This window comes from Phoenix dactylifera, chromosome 2 (genome assembly GCF_009389715.1).
Source record: "Phoenix dactylifera cultivar Barhee BC4 chromosome 2, palm_55x_up_171113_PBpolish2nd_filt_p, whole genome shotgun sequence".
NCBI lineage: Eukaryota > Viridiplantae > Streptophyta > Magnoliopsida > Arecales > Arecaceae > Phoenix > Phoenix dactylifera.
In genome coordinates, this window is record NC_052393.1 from 15,693,102 (window position 1) to 15,713,590 (window position 20,489).

Consider the following 20,489-nt stretch of genomic DNA (forward strand, 5'->3'; position numbering starts at 1 on the left):
ACCGATGCTTGTAATTGGTAAACCTGAACCATTTCCAACAGTGACAGTATCAGTCCCTTGAAACGGCTCTTGGTGCACAAGGTTGGTTGCTTCAGATGTGATGTGTGCATTAGCTCCACTGTCTGCATACCAAACCTGATAATCATAGGCTGCATTTGCTTCAGCAACCATGGCAGCAAGGTCAGAAGGTGGAAACCGTCCTTGATAGGAGTAATCGAATCTGTGGTAACAGTCAAGAGCCGTGTGTCGTGGTTTATTGCAGATTTGACATACTGGAATTCCAGCATTCAGAGTTGAATTAGGTCGAGATGAACTCTTTGGTGATCTGTTGGCTGGAAGCCCAGTCATCTGTTGTTGAGTGTTTGATTGTTGTTGAGACCGAGGTAAGTTAAACTGGGGCTTAGGCTTCCTTATGAAACTAGGAGCCTTTGGTTTTACAGCCGATAGAGCAAACTGAATATTATCAGAGTGAAGAGATGCATTCTGAATGTTTATCATAGATTCGTAACTGAGCAATTCAGCTTGAAAATCTTCCAAAGAGAACTCCTTATCTCGAGTGGCAAAGTTAAATGAAGTTATGAAAGGGTTAAACGATGGATGTAATCCACCAAGAACATAAGAAATTAGATCTTGGTCATCCACCAGTTTACCAGCAGCAGCAAGTTGATCAACCAAAGTATTCTACACAGCCTTTGTTAGTCTGAGACAGAGTCTGGAGTTGCCGCCGAATATGAGCAATCCGTGATCTTGACTGAGATGAAAACCTTGTTGCAAGAGCACTCCATACTTGTTTGGAAGTATCTAAACCATAGACTGTGGAAATCAGCTTCTCGGAAAGAGAAGATAAGAACCAACTTAGTAAACATTGATCCTTCTTATGCCAAACAACATAAGCCGGATTTGGGGAGCCATCTGCAAGAACTACAGGAGGACATGCTTCAGAACCGTCCACAATTCCCAGTAGATCATGGCTTCGAAGTACCGGCAAGAACTGAGATCTCCAAACGAGATAGTTGGAGCCATCTAGTTTCACAGATATGAGCTCTGCAATATTGGGTATAACAAATGGTAGTGAGGTCTCTCTGGAGGAGAAAGAAGAAATGGTTTCAGAAGTGGCCATTTATGTGAATTTTGGAAGCTATCCCAAGGATCAAGCGTGAGCTTAAGAGCTCTGATACCATGTAAGAAAACTAAAAAGAATGAATAACTGGTTTGGACAACTTACCAAACCATACACTGTTCATGCTTCTATTTATAGAGTTTCAGTGAGAGAATTACAAAGTTTCAGAGAGAGAAAGAAAAGGGCAGTTACACGTAACAATCTTTAGTTATAACAGACTGTAGTTATTACAACAGAAATAACAAGAGGCTCGTGGGAAAACTTCTGTGAGTCCAAAATCAGGAAGTTCGTGGGAAGAACTCTGAAGCAGAACTCTGAAGCAGCCAGAACTCTGAAGCAGCTGAGTTGCAGCTGAGTTGACCATACCATTGGAAAGGTTAAACTGATAGCTTGGAGAAGGAAAGCTAACAGCTACTCAGCGGCTGGGAAAGAAGAAGCAGATGAGTTAACACTAAACTCCAAATCACCATTAATTAACAAACCACTAATCAAGAGAATACTGTTAAATTCACTTAATATACATGGGTTCAACATGAACCATAGAAATCGCCATTTAACAATTCTGAACTACGTCAACCTATTTAGACACCTTAAGAAGGACTAGGAACTGTCAACTGCTGTCACATGGATCCAGCAAATTTTCCCATCATCTTTGCAATAACTGGAGCTACTTTGGGATTGGTTTGGTGTTTAGCAAAACTAGCTGGGTTATTCATCACTGTACCACAAAGAAAATGAATATGAATTGTCAGAAAGAAACACCAGCAATATAATTCTCAGCAACTAAAAGTGCGGTGGTAAAAATAATGCCCAACAAGAACAAAGATTGAACTTCGAATGAGACATAAACTCAAGGTCATATTTGTTTAAGTCAGTAATTAATCAACAGGAAATATATATATAAAAAAAATGTTAGCCTCCTCTCCCCCGCTAAAACTTAACTATAACTTCTTTATATCAATTTTTCTATCGAATCTCTACCAAAACATTCAGCTTTGATGTTAAAAGCTGTTAGTAATAACAGTTCTTTTTCTTTTCTCCTCTTTGCCAGGTAAGATACGGGGAGGGGGAGAGAGGCATTCCCTTGTACAGGACCTTAGGCGATTGCTTAAGGGGTGTAACCTAGCCGTCTCTGCAATGGTGTAGTGGTTGTTGGGGAAGTGCTTGCCAGTGAATTAAAAAATAGTTAATTGTCTAAAGCTTGCAAAAGCTTCTATGAGACATAGGGGTCGAGTACATTTTTGGTTGAAAGGTTACTGCACCAGAAGAGTGGCAATTTAGTTAAATATCATACATCAAGAACTGAATGCACCTATAATTTTTATCAATCATATCCATGTCTTCCACAAAGTTTATTATCTTGCAGATTTCCTCACAAAGATATCTTAGGAGAGTTTTTTTTTTTTTTTTTTTTTGGAGGAGGGGGGAGGGGGGGGGGGGGGGGGGGGGGGGGGGGGGGGGGGGGGGGAGGCGAGACCATTCACTCCCTTTTGTTTGTATGTGTGATTCTCAAAGAATATTTAGTAGAAAATAAAATCCGAAACTACTACATGCATAAAACAAAACAGTAAAAAGCACATATTAATATAACAAAATTATAAATCAAGATGCAACAGAGGCATGGTAGACGTGCATACCATCTTGCAGAGCAGCCATGACCTCAGGATCACTGAATGCTGCCATGAGTTCAGGGTCCTGTTTCAGATAAGAGGAGCCCATGTCAGTAGGATAAGGTAGAACTACCATATAAAATTGTGAACAAATAAATTAAATTGACATGACTTCAGTCTCTTACATTCAGAATTTTGCTCATATCAATATTTCCGGGCATACCACCAGGCATGGCACCTGGGAAACCTCCAGGCATACCGCCTGGGAATTCTCCAGGCATACCTCCAGGGAACCCTCCTGGCATGCCTCCTGATGGTCTACTTGATGATTGTTCTTTCCTTTTTGCTTCCTCATAAGCCGCCTAGAATAAAGTCAGGGTCAGAATGTGTGACCAACAATTTATGCAGTAAGCTCGTGAAGGCGCTAGCTTAACACCAAATACCTGAGCCTCTGCCCGGTGACACTGCCTCTCGTGCTCAATTTTCTTTTCTTCTCTCTCCCTTCGCAATCTTTCATATTTTCTGTGGTGTTCTTCAATCTTGTGCGCATTGGGTTCGACCTGCATGCCGCCACACAAATGTAAAAACATTAGTTATACTATTATAACTAGCAAATTTTACATTTGTCTAAAAATTTCTATACCTTCTTAAGCACAGCACTTATCTCCTCATCATAATCTAATTTCGATGCCAGGTGAAGATCCTTGGCAGCTTCCTCCCATTTCCCAAGCATAGCTAAAGCTATGCCACGGGATTTGTAGCCTTTTGCAGAATCAGGGTTGATCTGAGAGAATGACCCCCCCCCCCCCCCCCCCCCCCAAAAAAAAAAAAAAAAAAAGAAAAAAAAAACAATCAGGCCGCCATAAGGCACTTGAACACAGAAGCATAGAAGTTATTAGTTAGATTTTAAATGGAATTTTTACAACAGTAAGCATTGATTTCAAGAATTATTAATACAATCTCATACAGAAACTGACTCCATGTGGGGCATGAAACAAATGGCAAGTAATAATGCATCAATGCATTATATTATCTATATATGTACCCAAAAAAACAAGCTACATTATACTATAAGCATGAGCATACAAATAGACTATATGAGATGCAGCTGGTGCCCAATTTTTCAGGAATATATGGATAGCATATATAAGGGTGAAACAAACACATGCACATAATGGAACCAATAGAAGCATGGGAGCATTAGAATAACACATTAATGACACTGCATAAAATTACCTCTAAAGCTGCATTTGCATCACGAATTGCAGCATTCGGTTTCTTCATCTTGATATACACAGATGCTGCATAAAATGCTAAGTAAGATGGAATCAACAAAACAGTACAGCTAATAGAAGTGGTGAAATAGCACTTACCTCTGGTTGCATACATGATTGCTGATGTCGGATTCAGCAATATAGCCTCCGTAAGATGCTCAATGGCCTCATCCAACTTCCCTGACAATTAGCCAATACCAAATGTTTCAGAGCAAGTATGGCTTAGATACAATGCAACAGATACTGAAATACCTTCTGAAATTGCTTCCACAGCTTTCCCTTTAGCCTCTTGAGAGGCATCACGACTTTCCTCTGTTACCTCAATAGATGGGTCTCCCATCTGGACAGAAAAAAGTAGTAATAATAAGCCGCAGTTGAAAATACTGAAAATACACTCACAACTTCTTGAGTCATTCATAAGCAGTAAATATGATATACATTGCAAATCACCTTTTGTGGCAGATCATCATCAGGTTCTACAGTTTCTCCTTCAAGTTCAATGTCAGATTCAACGATCTCATCATCAGATTCATGCTCTACAGAAGCAGAACCCTTTGCACCAAAATCATCTCCATCAAGATCCTCATCCATGTCATCCACCATTTGACTTTGCTGCAATCAATAACAAATAACAAAACTTTGGCATCAGGTTTCCCAATCCCCAAACAAAACAGAAAAGAAGAGAAAGACCAAATAATAGATGATGCATGATGACTTTCTAATGTCTTGAAAGCAGATATTCCCACGAGGAAAGAGATCGTACAAAATATCAAAAGTTTGATGCAGACAGAAGCCCTTATTTTAACACTGCAGGAAAGGTTGCTGATGTTCATTTATACATAATATCCACCCTCGTGGAGAGAAAATCTTGATCATTTTGTGGTTGGAATAGATGAAGTGACAATTACTAACCAGGAACAAACACCAATTCCCACAATATATATATATATTCATATTCTAAGCAAACAAACAGAACTGAAATAAAAACTATACTCCAAGAACACGGATCTCATGACCATTCCAGCTAAGATGTAGTATATGGACTATATTGATGATTTCATGGGTTTGATTACCATTAAAAAATATGATACTAGCCAGGTCCAATTAGTATATTTTTATGAAACCAGAAATATAACTCAGTGGCACAAAGAAATAATGGAAATGAAAAGGGGAGTAGGAACAGGGGTCAAAAAGATGGAGCATTCATAGCCATACAAGACCTAACCCAACTTTTCAGGATCAGCAGAAAGAATTAAAATCCATTTAATAAATATTAAGTGCTCGGAGCACCTGAGAGGTGTACATAACATATAGACTTGCATAAGCTTATATACAATGCAAACAATAAATTTAGATGAAACATGAAGGCCCAAAAATGGGTTCAGACAGTTTAGTAAAAGAAGTTATGATTTAATGATATGCACATCATATTAATCTTAGTGCGTAATGCATGTGGCTGAAATTGATATTTATTGCCTCATTCAAAAGAAATCAAATGAAGATCTATTTTCAACTCATTGAGCCAATAAATAAAATATAACATCTACAAGGCACAAATCATATAGCAAGTTATATTCCATGAAATGCATAACTGCAATATAATATTTACAAAAATATGTGCATATGAATGTTAGTGTATCTAAACAATGGCAGCGTGTTGCTCGGGAGAGCATTCATATATGGCCTTCTATTAATATAACAACATTATCGAGCAGTTGTAGTTCGAGACTTGGAGGATTGCACAACTAAATGTCATGTTAGGGAATATAGAAAGAACTAAATACTAATGTACAAAACAAGCAAAGATTATTTTTTTTGAAGAAATAACAAATGAGGAAATAAATAGAAAAGCATATCAAATCATTAGAGACGGCTCACAAATCATCATGATGCCAATGGCAATTTTATTATCTAACCTTGCAATTGAAACGATACAAAGTTGGATTTTGAAGGAAATCATATAAATAATCTACAACAATTTAAGATGCTTCTCCATTGAAGTTCGAAACATATGTAATAAAAGTACATGGATAAACTCGGACAGATACCTTCTAATAAGTAATAACTAACTACTATGTCAAGAAAAATAGTTGAGGCTTGAAATTAGTGATCAAATGCATTTGTTCTATGCTCTCGTACAATGTTATTCAAGTTTTTTATATAAAAAAAAACTTTTTGAATATTCTCAACTCAGAAACAGAGATAATTCATTAAACAAATCTGAAATGGAAAAAAATAAACCAGGCATTTATCCCCAAGATGGTGCATTTCTTGTTTATATATAATAAAATATTCATCCAACGAAAGAAGGAATCAGCATAATTTTCAGAAAGCTAGCCTCTTAAGAAGCTTGCAATAAAAGAATACCTTGAAGCTTCTGTGTCATAATTAGTGTTTACAGGTTAGATTTTTAAATAGATATACATCTTGCAATGATTTTTGACATAGTGAAAAGATACCACAACGCATACTCATACGATATCCCTCTATTACAGAGAATGATAAAATTCTTTTTTATCTCAAAGTAAATGTGAGAATGACAATCATATCCATTTGAAAATTAACTACTTGATTTCTTTGCTCTTCCTTTAATTTATATTTAAGTTTTTGTTATGGTAGCCTATTATCAAGATACTGGCCTATGCAATCAAGTAAGGCAATTGGTTTCAGATGTTAGAAAAAGGTCCTAATGAATTTTCGAAAGGCAAATCAAACCCCAAAATGTTTGTTAAAATTAAGTCCAGAACATCTGTTAAATGAATTTATGGGCAGACTTACAGCTACTAGCACTCCATCACGTCAATGGGAACAAGTTTATCTTCTTCTTAGACTCAAAGGTCCTAGTATTAAAAGGATCGATCTTATAAAATTGGCTTTTTCACCTAAACAGCAAAGCAAACTTTTCACAGAAGATAGCTCTATCTGGACAAGCACAAAAAGGACAAAACCAGTAAATTGTTTTTATTAAGAATTCATTCATTCAAAGTACCCACCCCCCCCCCCCCCCCCCCCCAACAAAAAAAAAAAAAAACATTCTAACATTTCTTAGCAAAGTATTTAAGGGCTATCAGCAACAGTCACTCGAATCCTTTGAAATGATTCCTTTGACATTGACTCCAAGGTTGAGTCAATTTTTTTGAACTAATATCTCCTGATAAAAGCTGGAATGAAAATTATTACAAAATATCCTATATGTGTTTGTCATCTTATTGATTTTACAGCAAATTCTGTCTTACTAACTGTGACACCTCTTATTCAGTCAAGAAAGCTCTCAGAGAGTTAAAAGAAAGGAGAGGAAAGACTAATTAAAGAACCAAAGGGGGACAGTAGGAGCGAGAGAGGAAAGACTCAGACGAATTCTGTATTTAGAGAGGAAAGACTAATTAGTCCTTACAGGCTCAGACATGTATTTAGAGAAGCTAATGGGGCAGCCGCGTCTGTCCCCCTTTGGTTCTTTAATTAGTCTTTCCTCTCCTTTCTTTTAATTAGTCTTTACAGCAAATTCTGTCTTACTAACTGCCCCTCCACCTTCGCCGCATCCATCGAGAGACCGGTCGTAGGAGAATGGACTCGGACGAGCGACAGTAGGAGCGAGAGAGGAAAGACTAATTAAAAGAAAGGAGAGGAAAGACTAATTAAAGAACCAAAGGGGGACAGACGCGGCGTTTTCCTGGGGTTCCGAGGGTTTAGTGGATTTGCCTATGTGAACGTGTGCAGGGCTTGGAGACGTTTGATTTTGACAGGAGGGACGGGGGAGGATGCGTTTTGACCGTCGCCTGGGGAGCTTCTGATGGAATCTATACGAGAGATGATACGAAGCCCAACCTTTCTCCCAAGGTGGGTTTTTTTTTTTTTTTTTTTTTTTAACGGGCTGCATCTAACTACATCAAAATCAAGCAAACTATACAAAACAAAAGAAACTGAAGATTGCTGAGTGCAGAAAAACTCTTTCGAATAGTAAGCAGCAAAAGAGGCGACCCAATCAACAGTTCGGTTCGCCTTTCGAAGAACATATCTGATTTGGATGACTCGGCACTTCCGTATCATCCGACGAATATCGCCCAGAAGTAGGTGCTCCACCTCTTCTGCCCCTCCTAAGACACGTAATTTAGAAGGCTGAGTCCTTCTCCAAAATGATATATAACCAGCCTACGAAACATAACCAAGTAAATCCTCCGCAGCCGGTTCTTCCCAAGCAACTCAACATGGATCTAATTGTACAAAAAATTTCACCATAAGCCGTGGGTTGCACTCACCTTATGCCACATTATGTGCTAGCCTTACTGAAGTTTGGGTAACATAGTTGGGTCGACGAACAAACGGGCGGCGGTCAACAGGACATTCTAATGTTTCTAATGTTTCAAGTGTTTCGCTTGTCAAAGAGAGAGCACTCATAAATGTGAAGTTGCCGTAGCTTTTATTATTGCATCCTACTTACGTGCCCTTTTTAATATTATTAAAGATTACCTGTTTTTATCTTTTCCTAAAATAATAAAAGTAATTTTCAAAAAACAAATATAACTAATTAAACATGTTTTTATCTTAATTTTTATGATTTCATTTTAAAAAATAAAAATAAAAAGTGATGCTAGACAGGTTTTTTATTTTCTATTTCAAATTGCAAATCAATTTGAAGATTAGTGTAAGAAAATCACTTTATAATCAAACTTACAACAAAAGTTAAAATTCTCATCATACATAAGAAACTCGTTCCCACGTTGGTGCATGAATTACAATATAGGACTCCAATCTTAAGAGATGCAAATAGATGAGTCCATGTTAGACTTGCCCCTCATCTAGCTCTTATAAAACAGGATCACATTACTTCGACACAAATCGAACCCAATCGGTACTCTTCTAACGAGATCACTCTTAATATTTTTTTTCCATTATTTTTGATAATGATGGTATGTGACTCCTTCCTGTTTCTTATTACGTACATCAAACACTTTGTTTAATACAAGTTAAGGTACTCATGCAATTCTACAATCTGAAAGCTACACATTTAATTAACGCATACGAGATAGACGTGTGATGAATCACTGCACTACTTTCTCGATCTAATTAGTCAAATAACCGGCATTCAGGCACAAAATAGGCTGCATCAAGCCATTCCTGAATGCTAATTAAGCATGGCTTAGAATAAGTAATGTAAAAAATTCCATAACGCTATTGAATGTGTTGCTGGAAAGTGGACCCGAGGGCGACCAGTGGCTGAAAAGAAGGAGTTTCGACGAGAGTCGGCGGGTGGTGTTCCGTAGGCGGACGGCGTCCTCCGTGGGGCCTGCAAAAATCCGGTGGCCGGGGTTTCTGGCGCCGGCCCTCCGATACCTAAGTCAGAGGGGCAAACGTATAAGAGGAGACATATGTCCAGAGTTCCCGTATTCAGCCCCCTCTAAGATGGGAGGGTTTCCCTTTTATAGAAGGGTACTGAATTACTTATGATATGATGGGACGAAGTTACCGTATGATTGAGCATGTCGTATGAATTAATGCATAATCGTGTGAATTAATGCCTTGCCATAGGAGATCAGGCCGGAGCCAAGGATTTGTCATAGCTGATCAGACGCATCCGAGCAGATTTGTCGTGGAGGGCTTGAGATCCGTAGATAGCAGGAGCCATGCGCATTAATTGTTGAGTAAGCTAGAGGTCTGCAGAGGCCATGGCATTAATTGTTGAGTAAGCCGGAAGTCTGCAGAGACCATGCACATTAATTGTTAGCGGCGGTGGCAGGGCATGGTCTCTGGTCGAGCTGCAGAAGGATAGGACCGCGGCGGGTGGATGGCGAGGTCGGGCTTCCGAGGTTGAGAGCTCCGAGGTCGGGCGTCTGGTCAGGCGTTTTGAGGTCGAGCACCTGGTCGGGCGTCCGAGGTCGGACGTCCGAGGTAGGGCGCTTCCGAGGTCGGGCGCTTCTGATCACGTGCTGGCGATGTGCTTATGTGCTTTGGGGCGATTTACATTCCCCCAACAGAATGCATGATGCTTACACGACTAATGACATAATTAGAATGCTGTTGTTGTTTTATGTGTAATTCAGGGACTCCACAATCATTGGAAAGTCCCGTTTCGCCTTTATCTAATTTTGAATTGGATGTATTCCCTTTTCTTGGTGTTATGCATTGATGTTACCTGCCCTCTTCTGCATAAACATCCATTAAAATCACTACTAGGAATAAGCATCGATAAGGTAGTCGAGCATTAAAAAAAAATATATCAAAAAATTTTTCTGCGGCTGCGAGGCATGCATAAACACTATCTTTAAGGTGATGTTTGCTTGTACTTGTATGAAATTTGTGATCAAGAGCATTCATAAAACACCATGACTGTTTGGACGTATTTGTTCATGAAACAATGTAACTGTTTACATTGAATTGGTAGTTATTTAATTGTCATATATTAACAGGCGCACTGGTTCTTAAAAGTTCCATTGGTTCTTCTCAGCAATCACCCCGATTTCGAACATTCACTGTGGCTCATCGAAACATTGCTTTCTTTTTTTTACTGAAATATCAAGAAAAATTAGATGTTCGACATTCGATATCGTCCACGCACTTATATCATAAATTAATTTTATAATCTATATAAATTATTTCAACATCATGAAAAATATCGAGCAACAGTAACAACTCAGGACTTTACCCAAATGGTTAGTCGAAAGGTATTATTTGGGTTCATTAATTCTGTATAAGTACCAAGATCTCCTCGACGAATAATTGATATGGGACTAAACAAACGCCCGCCGGATCCTCATATATTCGTTCCGTTTAAGCTCTGATGTCTTCGACAGGCTAAGGATTCATATCTATTCAAATCTAATCATATGCATCACGATAGGCCCGTGGTTAATCTCCATTAATTCGTGTTGCAGTGTCCTTAGTCTACATAAGATATAGGACGAATTTGCTCTGATACTATTTTTAACGATTCAGAATTGTATTTAAAATGCTTAACGAAAAAATATTATTTAGATTTATTAATTTTGTATATGTATCAAATTTTTTTTGATGGATAATATATAAAACTAAATCCGCACTACCAGTTTCAGCCATATCGGTGCTCGAACTCTTTTGTACCTTGTGCTGAGCTTGAGCTAGCTTTGTCTAGGTTTGCACCGCCCCGTCCCTCACACATACCCTTGGCTTTGCCGGCGGATAACAATCCATCCAAACCAGCGCTCGGTGCTCCCAATTGGATAGAGAACAAGGCAAGGAGAGTGTGTGTTGCTGCTTTTCCTTTCGCTGATGGCCGCCCTGGGCGTTGCATTCACGAACCTGATCGGCGGTACAAGCTCGAAAACACCCTCGTCGAGACGCCCGAGCCGAAGAATCTCATGCGTCGGATGGGTGGGAATCCTCGTCCTCATCCTCTTTTCGTCCTCGCTTCCTCCGAATTGGAGCGAGCCACGGCTTCATAGCTCCGCTTGTTCTTGTTTCCAGGATCCCGAGGGAATTCTGGGCCCGCCGAAGGGGGTCACATAGCGCGGCTGGAGTGGAAACGGCGCCTCGATAAGGACGCGGACGCCAGGGAGGCCTTCAACCGCCAGGTCCGGGAGGAGAAGGAGCGCCGTCGGGCTCGCCGCGAGGTCTCTCTCTCTCTCTCTCTCGCCCATTTCTTCGTCCGTCTCCCCTGGTCGCAATCTCTTGCTCCTTTCTTTTATCCCTCGCAATCTCCATCTTTTGATAGGCGCGGGTGGTGCCGGAGACAAACGAAGGACTGGTGGAGTATTTTCTGGACACTGAAGCTCGGGAGCTCGAGTTCGAGATCGCGGGTTTGAGGCCTCGGTAAGCTGGATTACGAGGGAATCTTTCTGTCACCATTCAAAAAAGCTTATGGGCAATGCATTGGATTGATTCGAACTGACACGGGAAGTACAAGTTGAAATCGAAGGAAAATAAGGAATTTACTTGCCTGGTATTCTGATATTAATAGTTTATGCAAGATTGCTTTGACTAAAAAATAGAATAGCCAGAGAATTGATAGTTTTCTCGCACATAGGACTGATAACAGAATAATCAGTCATGGTAATATTTTATGCTTAATCATCTATAAGTGAATGAGTTAATATCTATGGATAATCATTTATGACTTGTTCTAATTGAATGTTATGCGATTTTGTTTGAATTTAGCATAATACCTTCTCCTTCTATTCTAAAAAAAGGCGAACATCTAATCTAGGCCTTTACAAAGTTCCTGTTTTCCTTTTCAGGCTGATGGTTTTCATTTAGTTGTTCAGTTAAACAATGCGATACGAGAAAATGAAGATATATTGTAATGATTAATGTAGTCTGAGAGCACCGTTTTATATGGCTCAGAAGGTCGTGCAATAAAGATGGTGAAAATGAGATTAGTGGAAAAAAGTTGAGAATGTTGAGATGGAAATATGGTGAAACTAACAGGGATAGATTGAGGAATAAGTATATTAGAGCAACGGCGGTGATTGGTATCAAGAAGGGAAAAACTGATGGAGAACCAATTGAGAGGGTGTAGGCTTGTATAATGAAAATTTCTGAAAGTTCTCAGATCTGTGTCAACGGAGTTGGAAGGGAAGGGGAGGGGATGAGTTAAGGAAACATGGATGAAAGTCTTGAGAAAGAACTTGAAGAAGCTTGCATAACATTGCCGCTAATAAGATTGATTGGTGAATAAGGATTCCCCTACCCAGCACAGTCAGGCCAATGTTTATTGCTTATGGTTATAGTGGCTTGTCTTGAATATTCTACAATTGTAATTTATGCAGGATAAATAAAATATAATATAAGAAAATAAAGGAAAGTAGAAAATTATTTTTTCAAAACTACTTAATTGTATGTAAGGAACTAGGAAACGGGGTGGTCGATATATGCTGATGAAGACATTATTAGCAAACCATGATAAAAGGAGATAACTTGAGAATCTGCTGCTGAGAGATAGATCGTAATTCTCTTTGTATGTTGGTGTTGTGACAGAACTCTTGGTGATCTTCCCCCCTCCCCCAAAAAAACTTTTGCCTAGCCTTAGTTTCGAGAAACCTAAAGAGAAGTCTAAAGTTCCAATAGTGGCATACTTAATTTAAACATAAATATTACCTTGACCTTTGTGATTTCTATTATCTTCACAATATGTCATGTTGTAGTTCTTTGAATAGATTTAGATATGGATCTTACATATTAAACTATTCTCTACATATCATAGGATTTTTGGCCTGTTAATGGGTTCAAGGTACTTGAACCTATATAATGGACTCGATCTCTTTGAAATTAGCCATATTGTGGCCATATGTGATAGGCAAATTGGTCAATTCAACCCCATGAATATCAAAGGGTTGCAATTTTATAAAAAATATAAGAAAGGTGACTAGCAAGTTCTCCCATCTCCTCCATCATCCTTCCTTCCTTGTTTTTTCTTCACTAATTCTCTTTCATTGTAAAAGTAAGGATCATGCCAGAAATAAACCATGATCATGTTGGGGCATATGACCGATATATCAATGTTTATAGACTTGCATCAAATGACTAAATTACCATATGGATGCTATATCTATAAATTCTAAGTATTTATGCATATCTATATTGAGGGAAGGCCTTGGAGCAACACTACGGTTGCTTCTTTGTGACCTGGGTGTCATAAAATGTAGAAATAGCTTCTCCGTACACAACATAAGGCTGCGTACATCTGACCCTCTCAACTTCCACAGTGGTAGGAGCCTCGTGTATAGGGCGCCCTTTTCTTTAATGCATATTAGATTCATATTAATCCCTCCCAGGTTGAGAGGAATGCCAAGTGGTTGAGCTATAGCTAGTTGTCCAACAATAGTTAATAGACTATCTAGAGTCTTAGAGATGCTGTGGTATATATATAAATCTACGTCTATCTAAAATCTCCTTTACGTTAGGTCTCAGCCAGGTGTTTACCATGAGGAAGATTGAAACCCCATCTAGATAATGACTTTGTAGCGGGAGAGGAGATGCTACGAAGGTAAAATAGCAGTGAACATGGTATGTAGAGAGTTCCTTGGTGCAAAATCAAAAGGATGAGCTAAGGTGGTGCTTGAGAATATACAATCATGAAGAGACCACAAGCATCGTATGCACTAACGTAGCCGAGGAGAGATAAATGGCGGTGTAACTCAATAAAATAAGTGTGTGCAAAATGAGTTAAAACTACATTAGTTTAAGGAAAGATGATGCTGAATTAGTGACCAAGAAAGCTATACCTGGCAAGATCTACCTAGATCTTGAAACTTTGAAATTTGACTTGCAATGCTAATTATAGAAGATAATAACACCACTGAAGAGTACTGCTTGAAGAGACCATGGATGCACCTTAGCAGCTGAATATCAATATCACAAAAGTCAACTATGAATGGGGAAAAAGGGTATCAGGGCACTTTGCAATGGCATAAGCAGAATAAGTTAGAAATTTGCATATGAGCAGTGCTGGTAAGAAATGGCTACTGCAAAACGCCAAGCATGGCTGAAAAGGCTGCCAGATCTTAGAATTATCAGTTAAAGAAGAAAGAGCGGGTGGGGAGCTGTCTAAGAAATGGTATGCATAAGCTAAAAGCTAGGTAGCTGTATCAATGGAAGTCTCTCGAAATAGATAGTGATATTGAGAGTGGGAGAGAGGTGCGGGGGTTGAAATATAGAAGTGTATGGTTAAGGCTTTCTCCGAAAAAGAATCAACCTTGCATTCTGCTTCTTTCAGACCAGTTGACTGCTAATCCACCACCAGCACACCCCCCCCCCCCCCCCCCCCCCCCCCCTCCTTTGTAAAAATTGTCAACCATGACGCCCATCTAACCCGCCATGTTGTAAGATAGGTCTGCCTGAGAATGCTCCAAGAATCTGGAATGCCAGTGGATTACTCTAAGTTTCTGTTTATTCCAAGGGTGATTGCAGGTCTGCCTGAGAATGCTCTAAGAATCTGGCATGCAAGTGGATTCCTTAAAGTTTCTGTTTATTCCAAGGGTGATTGCACTATTATGTTATGTTGGCTGTTGATAGATATCCATTAACAAGTATCAGCTATATAGCTCATGAACTGGTTGAAACTTAATTGTTGGCAAAGGAATATGCTCATTTTCGTTGAAACTTTTTGGTAATAAAATTCAACTGATTAATCATTTTCTGTTTTAGTAGCTAACACTAACTAGTCTCCAACTAGTTTTATGTGAAAGAGTGCTTTCCTAGATGATTTATTGTGGAGAAAGTCTTTTTGAAGCTACCACTGGATAGTTTTGCTGAGGAGAATAATGAACAGTTTTTGAATTAAAGAAAATCCATTTAGGATTTATAGTAATCACCAAATCTTTGCTTGAAAAGTTTGATGCAAGTAAATAGAGGGTATGATTGATCATTCTGTACACAATGCTCATGTTGGGATTTTGTCACTTCATTTTTGCCTGCTTGTTTTAAGCCTCATCTTTATATGACATTTTATATTCTTTGGTATTTAAAGGTGCTCCAGGCCAAGGTTTTCATACAGGAAGAATGATTTTTTTAAAGCTGTAGTATCATTTTGATTTTTATTTGGCAAGTTTCCCCATTGATATGGGATTAATCATGGTTTGTCTTGTTACTTGAAAATTAAATCTGTTGTAAATTGTAAAAGGAAACTGTTGCTTCATGGCTGTCACAGCTTGTAAGCTTGCATGGTTGAAGCCCTTGTTGAAGTTTATCGAAGAAGCCCATAAAGTTCTCTTGTGACAGCCAAATAGTTGTGTAATCTTACCATCCATTTAAGTAGAATTTTACTCAACGAAAGCCGGAAAATTGTTTTCATCTGATATTGGGTAAATGGATCATGTTGCTGATTTTATCTACCAAGTTCTTTTTTTCATTAATCTTATCTTCCATGGAGAGGTTCGCTAACTATTGGGCTGTGTTGCTTGCTAAAATTTATGAAGGAGATATCTTTTCAGTGCCTGAATATACTTTGGTATGTTCAAGTTAGTACTCCATTATGATGTCCTAATGTGACCCTTTCTGGAATTGGATGATGAGGAAGGATCCTTGCAGTTATGCAGTTACTACTGTTATTTTTGTCTGTCCACATAATTGTCTAATTGATTTCTTGAACATTCTTTTATTCACAAAAAGATAATTGAAAGCAAGGAAAAAAGAATCCCTTTCGATTGCAACAACTACATAAAAATGCAACCTGACCTGCAAATAAAAATTATAATCAGTGTTGATGCTACCTTTATCAGATTCTCTAATGAATAAGTCAATACCACGTGAATGTGCAGATTAAACAAAGAGTTCTTTGATCATTTACAACTTGAGCTTGGGAAACTACGATTTGCAGTGACTAGAACCAAGGTCTTTTCTCGAATTAAGTCACTTTTGATTACTCCCTTGATAGTTGGATATGGATTTGACTAACCTTTATAATGTTTTTCAGGAGATGGAGGACAGATTAATTGAGTTGGAAGCAATGCAGAAAGTTTTGCTAGAGGGAACAGGTTTATTATTATCCCAAAAGTCCCTTGTATAGGAGGTTGATCTGCTCCCTTCTCTGAACAATAAAAATTCTGTCTCAATCTTTGTCGCAGAAGCATATGATAAGATGGAAACTGACCTTGTATTAGCAAAAGAAAGGCTCACGAAAATATTGCAGTCAAAAGATAGGAAGGCAAACCGTATGATCAATATATTATTTCCTTGCTCTTCAACAATTATTTTCAGTTGCTGATTGACTAGATCTGAGTATAACTGGTGAATATTTCTTTATATGCAGTTGCTAGAGATGGTTGAGCAGAATGAGCTGAACAGATCTGTATTGGCTCTTCTTGATGAAAATATAGCAAGTGCACTAAAAAATGATCAGGTGGTGCTCTTTTTCTTGCTTCTTCCTTCTTTTTGTCTCTCTATGCGGCAGAGGGGTGGTTGGGGGGTTTGGGTGTGTGCATGCATGCCCAAGTGTCTTTATTGTTTTGTCGCTCACTAATTCATATGTTATACCGTTTTATTTGCAGAAAGAAGCTGCAGCTTTTATGGAGAATGTCCGTTCAGCTATTCTGAAGTATATCACGATCTGATACATATGAACAAACATTTTGTAAGCCACTCTGTACTTTTGCTTACCTCCTTATTAAGTTCAGCTTGAAATTGCCTGTACTGCCTAGTGCTTTCTTTTGTGTTTATTGTATATACTGATGTTGCTTGAGGAAAAGTTTCTGGGATCTTTTCTAGATTATTGATTTATCTTTATGGAAGTTTGAAATTAACTGACCTGGCAGATTTGAGTTTATAATTATCTTGATCGCATAAAAGGAGTTTTTCGCTGACATGTTACAACCAATTCCTAGTAAAGGATGCATATGGAGATAGAACAGAGCTTTCAAAGGAAAAGTATGCATAATGAGCTAGATATGGATTAAAGAAAATATTGAAATTATCTCAACCACACCGAGATAATAAAGGGAACATAATACTGATCTGAAGTATATCACTGAACTTGTTAATTCTAAATTATTTCACACCCTTAAAAAGAAAAAAAAAACATTATAACCTAGTTCATTGGTCATAGTATACCCATTCAACCCAGAGTTATACTATATCTTTATATAGGCCTATTGCCACCAAAATATAGACTTCAAAATCAGGGAAACACTATTACAACTAAAATTACAAATGCTAACGAACCAGTCATGTATCAGCTACAACTAAAGTTACAACTAATTACAAATGCTAATTACAGCCAAAATTTCCCTTCGGAATGGAAACTCTATGACATCGGAGGGCATCAATTTAAGACCTCTCATTTAAGCCTGTCTTTTGTGAGTCTTGACCACTTCCACCGGGTATAATGGCATCTATTCAAAACCTTAGAGGAAGCTCCATGAGGAACGTGATAGCTGCCAAACATGTCCTAGAAAATATGAACTTTTACAATTTAAAATTGTAAAATCAAAAAAAATACATTAACATTTTTTTCGATTGAATCAGAGGTGCAAATGGGTCAGGTCGGATCGGGTCATGAGTGATCCCGGCCCAACCCGGTTCTTTGTTCGAGTCCTAATTTTGGACTTAGATCCAACTCAATAAAAAATCGGGTCCGATGCAAGTCCGGTTCGGATCTGGGTAGGATCCGGATCTCATTCAATTTTTTTGTTTGTCCGGTCCCTACTCCTCCTCTGATGCTGGCTCTCTCCTCCTCCCATCGCCCTCCTCCTTGATCCCGCCACCCCCCATCTGCTTGGACTACCTCTCTCCCCCCCTCCTCTCCCATGGCTTCTCCCCGATGCCAAGTCCCTCCTCCTTAACCCCCTCCCAAAGCTCTCCTCCCCCCTCTACCCTACATCGCGAGTAATGGAAACGGACTCGAAGATGCTGAGCCGCTCGAGGATGCCAAGCAGGAACGTTGGGTCGAAAGATGGGGAGGCAGCTCTTGGCTTCGATTAGAGAAGCCCTCATCTTGGTGTTGCCCTTGATGGTGAAGACGCTATGAAGCTTGGACATGCGTTGGTCATACTCCTCGTCATCGTCTTCATCTTTGCCGTTGCCGTCGTCATTGCCGGTGAGGCCCCACATCACGTCGTCGGGGGTGGCATCTCCGCTCATAGACGGGTTCATGCAAGAGGGAGGAGGGGATGTTGGAGATGGTGATGAACGGGAGTAGTTTGGTCGTGATGGTCAACCCCTGAGGGGGGAGAGAGAGAGAGAGAGAGAGAGAGAGAGAGAGAGAGAGAGAGAGAGAGAGAGTTGGCCGATGGCGATGGGGAACGAATGGGGGATTTCAGTTTTTCCTTTCGTATTTGCGATTCATGAGAGATTGAGAGCGAGCAGGTCACAAATCACGGAAGGATGGGTCGCGGCGGATGGGTCACAGCCCACGTGTCGTGTTTACGGGCCTAACGGGTTTCATGAATTTGGGTCGGGTCATAGGGTAAGAAATCCAAAATTGCTCCAAAAATCAAACAAGTTGGGTTGGATTGGATTGGTCCGAGTCAGAATTTAGTAAACCAAAATCCGAGCCAAAATTAGGAAGGGGTCAATTTTAGAACCCGCCTTGGCCCCATAGGTCCTTTAAATCAGGTCGAATCAGGTCTAAGCAGGATGCGCCATGGGGTCAACCCGACCCATTTGCAGGGGATATCAATATTTAAAAGTTCTTGTCCGTTAAAAGAGCACGGAGAACTTCAAGAGATACCTAGTTTGGCAGTACAAACTAGTGTTTTCATAGTGTAAGATGAGCTCAGGGTTCTTTACTTGTAACCCTATAGAGCATTATATCACAAGCCCATCATTTTTTTCGGTAGTACAAACACTTGTTTTATGTATATCAAGAATGCTATGTGCCATCTAGCTATGTTCCTTTCGTTTATACTTGATTAGATGAAGGCTAACCAACCATACTGGTGACTTGGATGAGGGCTGCAGGCCTCCAGCCCCAATAATGATTACAGAATGTTGCACCGAAATCAGCTTGAATACATGATAAAACATGGGCTTCCCCTTTAAGTAGGCATTGTTCAATCAGGCCTGCCTTTGCTAGGGTGGGCTATCTAGGCTTTTTGTTTGCTAGATTTGGCCTCAAGGCTAGCAACTTTGTCCATTGATCCCCCACCAGATAAAAATTATTCTCACCATTGCAACTCTGGCAAGGTTGGTAACAAGCAAAGAAAGTAGACCAAATTAAAAGAATATTGCAAGTTATCTACCATAAAGTTATTTCGATGATATTATTTGTCTATTCTAATACTTCACTGATATTTTTTGCATGCCGCACCTTTCATGAGGCTTCAAGTCTCCCCAAGTCTCTTCCAATACAAGCTATAACTATGCCTGTAAAAATTGCTTATTTAGTTCGGTACTTTAGTTTGTAGTCCCAAGGGAGAGAGAAACAAGAAAAGTGCACCTCTGAAAATTACAAGAATATTTAACAAATTACATAAATAAAGGAAAGAGTAGTCTCTAATTAGATGAAAAACCATAGCCATCCATCATCTTACCACATGCAATCCTTGTAGTAGAATATATTCCCCTAATTTACATCGAAAATGATGGGTTATAGATAGCCTCGTTGCGAGCCCTTGCATGCGTCCACGGTCCCTATGGATATTAATTTAGGCACAATGTGGTCACCCCCGAAGAATTTTTCCTACCTAACCTAAAAACTTTAGAGTAACCAATTTTAGGCCCCATCAAATGTTGTTAGGCTCTTAACCTGCCAGTAAATCAAGTAAGTTTGCCCAAAAGATTTTGCTAGGACCTGTACGAATCTATCCATGCATTAATTTCATGTTTTCAAGTTGGGTTGTATGCTTGTATGCATGTCGGGCCATGAACAAGATTTGGGGTTTAACTCCATGAAATCTTGAGGAAAGATATACAAACCGTACCAAATGGTAACGTAGCCGTGTGAATGTCGGGCCAAAACAGGATTTAGTTGCATTCAATGTTGAGGACAGATAAATCTATCAAATGGGCCCGTAGATATAACGCCAACCTCAAAATGTCTTATATCAACTTGCGACAGCTGCACCAAACCATCCCACTTGC

General features: G+C 39.3%; 2 protein-coding genes across 2 annotated transcripts; one reads left to right on the forward strand and one right to left on the reverse strand.

The window, feature by feature from the left end:
• Positions 1 to 1,572: 1,572 nt before the first annotated feature.
• On the reverse strand, positions 1,573 to 4,635 carry LOC103700512 (FAM10 family protein At4g22670-like). The gene is made up of 9 exons (XM_039123449.1): positions 4,455 to 4,635; positions 4,257 to 4,344; positions 4,104 to 4,184; positions 3,967 to 4,031; positions 3,374 to 3,514; positions 3,174 to 3,290; positions 2,916 to 3,092; positions 2,758 to 2,815; positions 1,573 to 1,838 (listed from the first exon to the last, which is right to left on the reverse strand). The coding sequence occupies exons 1-9, from the start codon at positions 4,605 to 4,607 to the stop codon at positions 1,741 to 1,743; spliced, it is 978 nt and encodes a 325-aa protein (XP_038979377.1). The 5' UTR covers positions 4,608 to 4,635; the 3' UTR covers positions 1,573 to 1,740.
• A 6,434-nt stretch (positions 4,636 to 11,069) lies between these two features.
• Positions 11,070 to 17,216, forward strand: LOC103703539. Its single transcript, XM_039123456.1, has 8 exons — positions 11,070 to 11,348; positions 11,442 to 11,587; positions 11,689 to 11,786; positions 16,232 to 16,304; positions 16,387 to 16,447; positions 16,538 to 16,617; positions 16,723 to 16,812; positions 16,961 to 17,216. Exons 1-8 carry the CDS (start codon positions 11,336 to 11,338, stop codon positions 17,021 to 17,023), a joined length of 624 nt encoding a protein of 207 aa, XP_038979384.1. The 5' UTR covers positions 11,070 to 11,335; the 3' UTR covers positions 17,024 to 17,216.
• The last annotated feature ends 3,273 nt before the right edge of the window (positions 17,217 to 20,489 follow it).

Bases quoted from the DNA above. Each gene is read 5' to 3' on its own strand.
- LOC103700512 (XM_039123449.1), bottom strand. From the start codon at position 4,607: ATGGTGGATGACATGGATGAGGATCTTGATGGAGATGATTTTGGTGCA. The intron at 4,032-4,103 runs GTAAGTGCTATT...CATTTTATGCAG, and splicing joins AATCATGTATGCAACCAGAG to CATCTGTGTATATCAAGATG. The intron at 3,093-3,173 runs GTATTTGGTGTT...ACTTTATTCTAG, and splicing joins GTCACCGGGCAGAGGCTCAG to GCGGCTTATGAGGAAGCAAA.
- LOC103703539 (XM_039123456.1), top strand. The intron at 16,448-16,537 runs GTTTATTATTAT...TCTTTGTCGCAG, and splicing joins AGTTTTGCTAGAGGGAACAG to AAGCATATGATAAGATGGAA. The intron at 16,618-16,722 runs GCAAACCGTATG...CTTTATATGCAG, and splicing joins TGCAGTCAAAAGATAGGAAG to TTGCTAGAGATGGTTGAGCA.